The sequence below is a fragment of the Equus asinus genome, chromosome 16, assembly GCF_041296235.1.
Source record: "Equus asinus isolate D_3611 breed Donkey chromosome 16, EquAss-T2T_v2, whole genome shotgun sequence".
Classification (NCBI taxonomy): Eukaryota; Metazoa; Chordata; class Mammalia; order Perissodactyla; family Equidae; genus Equus; species Equus asinus.
Genome location: NC_091805.1, coordinates 41,679,604 through 41,691,560, shown reverse-complemented (window position 1 = coordinate 41,691,560; position 11,957 = coordinate 41,679,604). Strand labels below are relative to the sequence as shown.

Sequence of the window (11,957 nt, the reverse complement as noted above, 5' to 3'; positions counted from 1 at the left end):
ATGAACTCTGGTCTCTAAGCTGGTCCTACCTAACTGCTTTTAAGCAGGAGCAAATTTACAGAGGAGGATCCTGGCCCTTTTCCTGCAAGCTTGTATGTCTAAGACTTAAAAGCTTTCATTTTCCCCTTGGGCCTTTACTAAATCTACTTCTGCCTTCACCTACCTTCTCGAAGGCTCACTGACTTACTAAATGGAACAGCCTTATTTAGAAGGAAAAGCGGAAGTGAGGATGGTTCCAGGGAGAACTGTCAGAGACAGAGTTCAAGCCCTGGCCAGAAGACTGAGGAAGAGTTCTAGCCTTCCCCAGAGATGCTTTATTACATGGTTTCATCAGTCATCCGTGATTGGATCCTATGCCCATGCGAAGAGACAGAACACTGCGTTGTACATGGCCGCGGTTCTCCTTCTAGCAATGCAGTCAGATGGGGCAGGTGACGAGTGGGTGGACCCGTGGGCAGGCTCGCAGATCTCAGCTGACAGACATGAAAGCCTGGCGAACTGGAAGGAAGGAATGTTCAGGAATCGGCGACTTCCATGTTCTGCAGCCGGCTTTCCAGGGTGACATCTCTTGCTGCCCCTTTCTTTTTGCTGCCCTCATGCTGCTTCTTCTGCTTCTTTGATGGCTCCTGGTCAATGGGGGCAGGCTTCACAAAGGGGATCAGTTCTTGGAGGCCTGGAGAGGAAGAGCCAAACAAATAACCTATCGTTTCTCAGGAGTGAAAGCCCACGGCCCTCCAGGGAGAGTTCCGCAAGACAACGGCCCCTTTGAACAAAAGGGCACCCACAATGGGCACTGCTTTCTTTTATTCTTTTCTTCTCTAGTCTGAATTTTAGCCGCATTTAAATAGAAGACCATACCTTCCCTGGCTACTTTCTCAACCTCACCGCCTTTCTCAAGCAATGCCCAGCACCAGAGGACAGGCAGAGTTTCAGGGACCACGTCTCAACGAGAAAACTAGGTACATTCTGAAAGGGGCTTGCTATTCAGAAGAGTGTGCAGGCAGAGCAGAGGAGGACGGTGGGCTGGGCTGGAAGGCTGACCTGGCGGCATGAACTCCTTCAACTTCTCAGGCACGATGATGCCCTTCTCGGTCTGGTAGTTCTCCAGGATGGCGCAGATGGTGCGAGTGGTGGCGCACATGGTAGCATTGAGCATGTGGACAAACTCCACCTGTGGAGAGAGGGTCCCCACAGGGGGCAGTGAAACTCTACCCTTCGCTGGCCTTTCTGATGACCAGGAACCATCCACCAGCCAGACCCTCTACTGTAACCATCCAAATCAAAACCATGGGTTCTACCCATTATTGATCTTCTTCTAAACCTGAATTCTGCTTGGTATGTGTTGCCTATTAGATAACTCCAGGAAGATTCCTCATGTCTCCATGAGTGCCAAGCGGTAGGTCCCAGTATTCTGAGGAGAGTTGGGCCCTTTGAGGGAAGGAAGAAACTACCAGAGTAGTCTTAACCCCAGTCAAGTCCCTGACTTGGAAAAGATAAGGGCCTGAAAATTGGGTTTGAAGAGAGAAGCTTACAACCCAGACCTTCTTGGGTGAGAAGAAGAGGGAAGACATTGCCTCTGACTTGTTCTGTGTAGACAAATGGGGATTATTCTTTATCTGGAGTTACAGAAAACAGAAAGCCAAAAAGAGAAAAGCTAGAATTACCTTGTAGAAAAGAGCTAGATTCAGGTTTCTATCTAAAAGGCCTCAGTCCTGATTCAGTGGAAGTCATTTTCAGGTTCCCTTTTTGGTCTAGACTGAGCAGCTCAGATTTTCCCATGATGCTGGGAAATAACTTGCTCCAAGGGCTGTGAAGTAAGATGGGTCTACTCCGCCCTGAAGGCCCTGCTGCCCGCCTCCCCAGGGGCCGTCTACCTTGTCCATCATCTTCTTGGTTTGCCCGTATCGGATTCGGAGCCGGCGAGCCTGATAGTCCGTGCAGTTAGAACAGGAGACTAACTCACGGAAGGCTCCCGAGCCCGGAAACCAGGCCTCCAGGTCAAGCTTCTTGCTGGCGGCATGATTCAAAGAACCTGTAAGGAAGAACCCCTAGAACTCATGAAGGACGGATGGTATTTCAGAAGGCTAACCTTTAGCAAACCTGAAGAATTCTTTAATTCACATCCTATCCCCAGAAGTGAAATCACGCCCAGATATTCTTATCACCAAACACTCCCAAGTGAGACGAGTGTGATATTTTAATTAATGTGGGCAATTAACTGGATTGTGAGCTATTTCTCTGTGTGGCAGCTCAGCTGGTGAGGGTGATGCCTGTGGGATGCAGGAAGGGGAGGCTGATACCTGAGACAATGTTCACAATGTGGTAAGGGATCCCCAAAGACTGGTAGAACTCCTCGGCAGTGGCAATCATCTCTTCAAACATCTCCCACGACTTGTTGTCATGTGGCGATGAGTAGACGAACTGTTCAATCTGCAAGGAGGGACCCAAAGAGACAGTGACAATGGGACGGGGTGAATAAACTAAAGGACCTAAGTGGGAGATAGCTTCGTAGTGAAGACCTATTCCCACACCACTGGGAGTCAGGTGAGGCTGGGCCCCCAGCAAGAGACCGCCATGGTGAACTGGACTGGGACTGTAATAAGAACAAATGCTCATACTCAGCTTCCCATGTATGTGCCAGGTACAGTTCTAAGTGCTTTATACATATCAACTAGTTTAAGCCTCATGGTAGGCCTAACGAGGTAGGTATTATTATTATCTTCCTTTTACAGAGGAGGAAACAGCACAGAGAGGTTAAGCAACTTGTTCAAGGCCACACAGCTGGCAAGTGGTGGAGTTGGCATTTGGACTCAGGAAGGCTGATTCCAGAGTCTGTGCTCACAGCCATTCCACCATGCGCTTCTCAGGCTCTTCCCTAGACACACAGATGGAGGCAACAAGAGGAAAGAGTGGAGCCAGGGTGGGCCTGAGCAACCCAGATCCTGTCTTTCCTCTAACCACCCTGGACAGATAGGTGGAAGGGTCCTACTCCTCACCCTGACCTGTCTACTCACCTTCTCAAACTGATGGACTCGAAAGATGCCACGGGTGTCGCGGCCATGGGAGCCCACCTCCTGGCGAAAGCAGGTGGACAGGCCAGCATACTTGATGGGCAAATCCTCTGGCCGTAGCCACTCGTCCCGGTGTAGCGCAGCAATGGGCTGCTCTGAGGTAGCGATCAGGTATTTCTCATCATAGGAGTTGTCATCAGATTTTTCACTGCCTTTGCCAATCACCTGTAGGAGGAGGGACTTTTACTAGTCAAGCGTGAGGGAGGAGGAAGGACCTCAGCTAGAGCAAGGAACCGCAGGGGAGATATGAGAGACGGGACGGGAAGAACTGTCCTTATCCTTGCCTGGGAGTGAGCAGGCACGCTAAAAAGACAAGGGAGGAACGGGTCAGTCCCAAATGGGCTCCCTAATAGAGGTCAAAGACATGCAAACTAAAAGGAGGTAAAATATTCTGATTAAATGAAACATTTATAAATGATGTATAATGGCCAATACTGACAGGTGTGCAATAAACCTGAGCTGGTAGCAATCTAAATTAATCCACTCAAAACAAATGTTTGTGAGGCATTACTAAATGCCAAGTCCTTTTTGCCAATGCTGGGCAAAAGGAGACATAGTGTCCACTTTCTCGGTGCTTATGAGTTCGTCTAGTGGTTATAATCCTCAAAGAATCACTTTGGTGTTCAGCCGATGAAAGTAACATAAAAGAAAAAAGAAGCTACCAACAGCACAAAGTTTACTGTAACATTACCTATTAATAGCAAAAAAGGAAGCCCCCTAAAGATTCAACAGGGTAAGAGCTGACTGCCCTACATCTAGTCCATGTAACATTCTGAAACCACTAAGAAATGATGGTTATGCAAGTGTGTTGGAGAGGACGTGGAGGGAAGGAATCCTCATACACTGCTGGTGGGAGTGCAAACTGGTGCAGCCACTATGGAAAACAGTATGGAGATTCCTCAAAAAATGAAGAATAGATCTACCATACGATCCAGCTATTCCAGTATGGAGATTCCTCAGAAAATTAAGAATAGAACTACCATACGATCCAGCTATTCCAGTATGGAGATTCCTCAGAAAATTAAGAATAGAACTACCATACGTAGATCCAGCTATTCCACTGCTGGGTATTTATCCAAAGAAGATGAAAACATGAATGCAGAAAGATACATGCACCCCTATGTTCATTGCGGTATTATTCACAATAGCCAAGAATTGGAAGCAATCTAGATGCCCATGAAGGGACGAATGGATAAAAAAGATGTGGTATATATACACAATGGAATATTACTCAACCATAAGGAAGGATGAAATCCAGCCATTTGTGACAACATGGATAGACCTTGAGGGTATTAAACTAAGCAAAATAAGTCAGAGGGAGAAAGTCAAATATTGTAAGAACTCATTCATAAATAGAAGACAAAAACAACAACAAACAAACACATAGAGACAGAGATTGGATTGGTGGTTACCAGAGGGGAAGGGGGCAGGGAGGAGAGTGAAAGGGGTGATATTAAGCTCATGTGTGTGGTGACGGATTGTAATTAGTCTTTGGATGGTGAACATGATCTAATCTACACAGAAATCAAAATATAATGATGTACACCTGAAATTTATATAATGTTACAAACCAATGTCACTGCAATAAAAAAAAAAAAGGACAAACGATGGTTAAGACCATGTAGTAACACCGAAAAATGCTTTAGATCTAACGCTAAGTAAAAAGACATTCTACATACATTGTGATTACAAGTATGTGAAAATGATATATGTACGAAAAAAGCCCTCAAAAGAATTTTAAAAATGGCAACTGTTGTATCAGGTAATGGGAAAGATGATTTCCCCCCACCAATTCCAAATTTTCTGTGATGTGGTATTACTTTAATTAAAAAAAAAAAGGTACGGGAGGAAACTTCCTCTGGGCCAGTGTTTGGGGACCTGGAAAACGACCTTGCTACCCAACAGTGGGAATTTAGCCCCTTGTGAGGCTATTCACACATAACGTAGAAAAACTCTAGAGCTGGACAGTCAAGGATGATGCAGCCACTAGTCCCGTATGGCTATTTAAATGAAATGAAATTAAAATTTAGTTCCTCAGATTGCACTAGCCACATTTCAGGTGTTCAACAGCCAGATGTGGCTGGTGGCTGCCATACTGGATAGTGTGGATCCAGAACATTTCCATCATTGTAGAAAGTTCCATTGGACAGCACTGCTCCAGAGAACGAATAAACTCAGGTTTCTATTAGGCAAGAAGTGCCAGTCAAAATCCCTCACTCTTGAGACCTGTGATTCCCCCCGCCGTGGATCCGAGAAGCATCTGGACAGAGGATGCAGGAAACACAGGCAGCACCTGCTACCTAATATTTCTCATAATCCTCTGGATAAGCTTCTCCCTGGTGTTACCTTCTAAAGGGCATCCTTCTAAAGTTCTGTTAGAGATTATCCAATCTTGGGGTTGAGATGCGAAAGAAAGAGAAAAGACAGAAGTTTCAGCTGATACATGACTACTTTCTCTCCTTATCAAAAGAGAGAAAGGAAAGGAGAGGGGGGATACCAAGGTTATACTAATGCTCAGGGTTTAGGGAGAGCAGTTCGTTTTCCACTGTATTTTGAATGAAAACATAACTTTGAACTCATCACCAGGACCCAGTGGGAAGAAGGTTCTAATTATTAACTCATCTCCACATAAGATAAGCGGGATGAGGCCAGGAGCAGTCGTCCAACTCCTCCCCAACATGGGTCTTGGAAGGGAATAGCCACTAAGAACAAAGTCGCCCCCTTCTGTCAGAACAGTCTTGAAGGAGAGGGACAAGCAAACTGCTGCGATGGACGGCCGTTAGCAGAGACGCTCTAGAAAGTCTGAGTGCTGGGCGTAGACTGGGGGTGCTACAGCTGGTATCAAGAGCCAGTTGATCAGAATGACCCTCTGAACCTTGGCTTGAATCCTCTGGCTCTCCCTGAGATGGGTGAGAAGGAGCCACAAACTGGAAGCCACACCTATCCCAGGGAAAGTATATCTTGCCCTGTGGAAGCTTCCGGTCTGGGGTCAGGAGTGGGAAGACCAGCCAAGCACTCAATACATGTGCTTCTTTGCTAAGCTCATAATGTTAAAGTATGCTCATTTAGATACATCACACAGATTCCCTGGGGGAAAGATAAAACAGGCTCTCGGTCTGCACTCTCCAATATGGCGGCACTACCACATATGGCTGTTTAAATTAAAATGAGTGAAAATTAAAGTTTTACTTCCTTGGTTGTACCAGCCACCTTTTAAGCACCCAACAGCCACAGATACAGAACATTCCGTCATCGCAGGAAGTTCGACAGGACAGCGCTGCTCTGTGTCTTTTGAAGTTAAGCTTCATAACTTCAGAAGTCCTTCTGCCAGACTGCCCCCAGCCACTCACCTTATAAAGTTCTTCATCAAACTGGCTGAGCTGTGCCACCTCCTGCATGACCTCCTTCCTCATGAAAAACGGGGTGTAAATGGGAGTGTAGCCCCGATTCCTCAGGGTGCGGAGGGCGTAATGGATGAGTGCCTGTTCCAGGAACACCAGGACCCCCTAAAGGAGCAGAGACACAGCACTGGGACTGGGTTCTGTCGCCATCGTGTTCATCTGCTAGAATTCACACTCACAGCAACTGGGGGGACACAGGAGGCCAGCAAAGACCGTGGATCCCAACAATTGACTCAAGAGATTCCTTCCTAACACCAATGCCCAGCACACCATCCAGGCGCACTGTAAAGAGAAGTCTCTTTAAGATACCAAAGCAAGGGAAAAGGATGATTGGCCCCGGAGGCATGAGTTTTCTTGTGCTTTTTTTTTTTTAAAGATTTAACTTTTCCTTTTTCTCCCCAAAGCCCTCCGGTATATAGCTGTATATTTTTAGTTGTGGGTCCTTCTAGCTGTGGCATGCGGGACGCCGCCTCAGTATGGCCTGATGAGTGGTGCCATGTCCGTGCCCAGGATCCAAACCGGTGAAACCCTGGGCAGCCGAAGTGGAGCGTGTGAACCCAACCCTGTGGCCACGGGGCCAGCCCCGTCGTGTGCTAACTCTTGTAACACTGGACTCATTTGTGTATGTAGAGCATACCTATGTATACGCATATATGTACAGTATTTCCAAAATTCTTTTACCATGTCCTTCCGGAAGCCTTCCCTGAATTCATCTGCCCTCTGTCCCACTCATGTGGGTCTGCCTCCACCTGGTTCTCACAGCACTCCAGGCCTCCTCACACCACAGCACTTAGCACAGTGGGTTTTGACTGTTACTTGTTTGGCTGCCCAATTACTGAGCTCCTTAAGGGCGGAGACTGTTTTGATTCAGTTAGCAAAACATACATTCATTATGGAGGATCACTCAGTGGCTTCTGTCCTAGGGAAGCCTGAATAAGCACGCTCCCGCCTTAGAGAATTGCATCTAATTGCCAATAGGCTTGCAGTAGAAAGGCGAGTGCAAGCGGTGGAACTGCAGGGCCCTTTAAGAAAGCTATGTTTTCTGCACCTTTTTTTTTTTAGTTCCTTCTTTATAATCCCATCCCTACTGGTTCCTGGCTCTTACCTTCAGGAAGTACCCTCGACTCCCAGCCACCACGGCCCCCTTTTCGCCTTCAAAGCCATCTACCATCACCACCAGGTCCACGTGAGAGTACTTCTTCCTGACTGTACAGTCGCCCCAGATCCTCTCCACTTTGTTGTCCGCATCCTAAGGAAACAAGGCCAGGAGAGAAAGATGCAGGATCTCTGACTTCTACAACCTCCGTCTTTCTAAATCCTATTCCAAGAACAACCTAGAGCTTTGTGAGGCCATTGCTTAACTCAAACACTAGGGTTGTTCATTGTTACAGAGACTAGAGAGGGGAATTTGCCAGAGAATTTGTGCTCAGTAGAAAAATAATTTATAAATTCCTAGAAGTGATTCTAGCCCACAGAACCAAAGTTATGATGTTCCAAAAGATCCGTTGTATTCTCTCAGGGTTTTTTTTTCCCCCTTATAAATGACTCCTTGAAAATCCCGCAGGACAACTGTCCCCTGGACAATCAGCATCGCCTGGGGTGCAGAGGAGAATGTAGATTTTTTTTTTTCCAGGCTCTCATTGGTCCCGGGGCCACATGAGGGCGGGATCAGGGCCCTGACCTCCAGAGTCTGCCACCCCAGCCTGCAGTGAGTTTAACATTCGTTCACCAGGGAATGAATGAAAGAGGCACAGATGGGCCCTGCCATGGCTGAGGTGTCAGGAAACAAAGGCTGGGCTCAGAGCAGCTTTGTGCTGGGGACGGTCCCACTCAGCAGGCAACTTTTATCATGCAGATTTCCCTTCAACCTGCGGCTTCTCAGCAGGGTGTGGGTGAGGGGTGAGGTTGATTTAGCAGATCCCTCCCACGAGACTGCTGCTACCATGGGCAACACGCTGTGGAGGACAGCAGCCTGATTTAGAAGAGATTTCTATGCCAGAAGTCCCTTCCTACCTGCTGTCTCCCCGACTTCCCAATCAGGCGGGGATCTGACTCTTTCACTTCTCAATTGGTGGGCAGAGCGAACGTACAAAGAGCCTGCTTCTGACACAAGGCCTATTATACCCAGTGCCAGTGTTTCCCTGTCCTCCTCCCACCCCGCCCCCTTCCCAACAGACAGCGAGACATGAGGCAGCCGCCCGCTGTGGCCCCGACACCCACCTCGTCATTACTGATGGGCACAGAGGGATGCAGGAGGTTCCCGATCTCTCGGAGGTTCTCAAACCGCTCTGCCTCCAGCTTTATCCGCTCAGCATCACACTTTAGGATGGCTTCGTCGATGAGGAGCCGGACTTTTTTGATTTGCGAGACTTTCAAATTCTGTAGGTGAACAGGCCAGGCCGACAGAGGCCACAGTGAGTCACGGACAGAGTAGGAATGAGACTCTGTCGCCCTAACCCTGCTGTGCTCTAATGACAACCCGTGCGACAGCATTTTAAAAACTGACAGTGAAGGCTTTCAAAGAACTGAGATGTATTTCACACAGGGATATATACAGTCCCGTCCTACAAATCCACTGGCATTTTCTTTCGGGGCGCCTACGGCAGAGACGGATAAACTGCGGCCACTCTCTTTGTTCCTGTAAACCTCAGGAGTTTGAAAGCTGTGGCTCTTTTCAGAGCTCTTTGCCTTAACTTGCACTTTCTGAAATATTCCTGATTAAACCGATTTAGGTCTCCATGATGTTAGCTCTCCAACCTTTAACTCTTCTCTAGGAAGACAATATATGTATTGGGAGCAAGAGACCTTGTCTTAAGCTTCTTTTGTATTCCTTAGTGTAGGGGTTTCAAACTCCACTCTGCTTTCTAGTAGGGAGCCCTCAGCTGGGAGGGCTGGTCAGGGATAACACCCCCAAACTAGCCCTTCAAGCAAAGCAACTTTGCTCTTTTGTGTTTATTGCTCTTGCTATGCTTTTGTGTTATGGGTTTTAAGAAAGGGTTCAGTGACTTAAAAACTTGAAAGTTACTGCTCTAGGCTCACTGTAGTGCATATTCACTGAACGACAGTAAATTCAAAAATTCCTTGACTTTGTGACAATGGAGTAATCAGAAATAGCTCAGCTCCTCCTTTCTCTTCTTCCTCCCCTTGTCTTTTCCACTCCACCCGTCTCCACCTCTGCTGTCCAGGCTCATCTATAGAGCGGATGGAGACATCTCCCAGCTGCAGAAATTCAAGGATGCCACAAAGCTGCGTGAAGCAGAGTCAGCACTTGCTCGTCAAGGAGTAAAGTTAAGATAAGAGAACAGAAATCCCAATCTAGAAACAGAAAAAGACAATAACTTACAGCTAAAGCGTCTGCAGTGAGGTCATCAAGATTTAATACATTCTCTGGAACAGACTCATCTCCCACTGGCTCCTTTTTCTGCAGGAAAAAGAAAAACTACTGAATAAAAGAAACTTTCTGACATAGTTTTATAAGTGCATACCAAATTAATATATCATATAAACTAATCACAGAACTTTCTATATAACTGCCTTTAAAAGATGTAACAAGTGAGAGAAAAACTTGTAAATTGGAAGCAAGAAGACAAAGTCTCAAGTCCCTGTCCTGCCACTTTTTAGCTTTCTGATCCTGGGCAGACTGACTGTCCCATCAGGGTCAGAGGGCTGACACCATCAGGAAGGCCGGAAGAATATCTGCCCTGGACGCAGAACAGTCACGGCCGAGAATGTGTGAAAATGCTCACGTGCCGCTCAGGAGCCAGCCTGCGTGCGGATTTGTAAACCCTCATCCACCTGCTGAGAACAACCCCAGCACTGAGGCTAAGGGGAGAGATGGGTGGGATTATGGACTAGTAGGGAGCCAAAGAAAACGAAATTTTTGAGTAAAATGTCACAAAATCTGGAACTAAGTTTAGAGCAATCAATGCAAGTTGGCCAAGTGGCAGGGGTGTACCCAGGGCTGCACTTCTTCTCTCTGGTTTCTCTCTTCATACTTCTTTTTTTCAAGGAAGATTAGCCCTGAACTAACATCTGCTGCCAATCCTCCTCTTTTTGCTGAGGAAGACTGGCCCTGAGCTAACATCTGTGCCCATCTCCCTCCACTTTATATGTGGGACACCTGCCACAGCATGGCCTGATAAGCAGTGTGCAGGTCTGCATCTGGGATCCTAATCAGTTAACCCTAGGCCGCTGAAGCAGAGCGTAGCATAGGAACTTAAGCACTGCGCCACTGGGCCAGCCCCTATTCATCCTTCTTTATGATATTCTGCCAAATCATCATTTCCAATCCTTGCCCAGATCCACAGGAAAGATAATTTTTTTCTTTTTTTGAGGAAGATTAGCCCTGAGCTAACTGCTGCCAATCCTCCTCTTTTTGTTCAAGAAGACTGGCCCTGAGCTAACGTCCATGCCCATCTTCCTCTACTTTATACATGGACGCCTGCCACAGTATGGCTTGCCAAGCGGCGCCATGTCCACACCTGGGATCCGAATGAGTGAACCCCAGGCCATGGAAGTGGAATGTGTGCACTTAACCGCTGCGCCACCAGGCTGGCCCCAGGAAAGATAATTTTGAAAGTCAAATATTCCTAAATTAAAAGTAGGTAAAGAAAAATATCAAAGGCCATTATAACAAGATATATAAGACCTCAGCAAAACTCGAATAAAACTAAGTTGAGTGGCCGGCCTGGTGGTGCAGCAGTTAAGTACGCATGTTCCGCTTCGGTGGCCCAGGGTTCACCGGTTTGGATCCCGGGTGCGGACATGGCACTGCTTGGCAATCCATGCTGTGGTAGGCATCCCACATAGAAAGTAGAGGAAGATGGGCACGGATGTTAGCTCAGGGCCAGTCTTCCTCAGCAAAAAGAGGAGGATTGGCAGCAGATGTTAGCTGAGGGCTAATCTTCCTCAAAAAACAAAACAAAACAAAGCAAAACTAAGTCGAGAAGATTTAGGGTCTGCTTTGCAAGTATAAATAAAATGATATATAGAAATCACGTTCAATACCCTAAAGATTTTTTAAAATTCCATACATATAACAATAGGTAATTATGTTTATACAACTTCATGTCCCATTGCACAAAACTGAACCATGAGAAAGGACTAAATCTCCTTCTAAGGATAAAGCATAGAATCCTTTAGGCTCATTACACATTCTCATACACCAAAGTGAGAAGTCAGGATTCTAACCATAACCCAACTCACACCCTTCAGTGAGTCAAGCAAAATCATCTTAAAAGGTTGGAAAATTCTTGGGGCCGGCCCGGTGGTGCAGCGGTTAAGTGCGCACGTTCTGCTTCGGCGGCTCAGGGTTCGCCGGTTTGGATCCCGGGTGCAGACATGGCACCGCTTGACAAGCCATGCTGTGGCAGGTGTCCCACATATAAAGTGCAGGAAGATGGGCACGGATGTTAGCTCAGGGCCAGCCTTCCTCAGCAAAAAGAGGAGGATTGGCGGCAGATGTCACCTCAGGGTTAACCTTCCT

General features: G+C 47.0%; 1 protein-coding gene across 2 annotated transcripts in view; it reads right to left on the bottom strand.

Moving 5' to 3' along the window:
- Positions 1-224: 224 nt before the first annotated feature.
- The window catches only part of SARS1 (seryl-tRNA synthetase 1), a 22,003-nt gene continuing 10,270 nt past the window's right edge, over positions 225-11,957 (bottom strand). Inside the window, exons 3-12 of one of the 2 annotated variants that reach the window (XM_014835214.3) lie at positions 9,816-9,893; positions 8,693-8,851; positions 7,578-7,721; positions 6,422-6,577; positions 3,015-3,236; positions 2,301-2,430; positions 1,875-2,032; positions 1,542-1,616; positions 1,042-1,171; positions 225-673 (exon numbers count right to left, since the gene is read on the bottom strand). In XM_014835214.3, coding sequence (XP_014690700.1) covers positions 516-673; positions 1,042-1,171; positions 1,542-1,616; positions 1,875-2,032; positions 2,301-2,430; positions 3,015-3,236; positions 6,422-6,577; positions 7,578-7,721; positions 8,693-8,851; positions 9,816-9,893 — 1,410 coding nt within the window. In that variant the 3' untranslated portion in view covers positions 225-515. The remainder of the gene's footprint in view (positions 674-1,041; positions 1,172-1,541; positions 1,617-1,874; positions 2,033-2,300; positions 2,431-3,014; positions 3,237-6,421; positions 6,578-7,577; positions 7,722-8,692; positions 8,852-9,815; positions 9,894-11,957) is intronic. The other variant, XM_014835215.3, reaches the window with a different exon arrangement.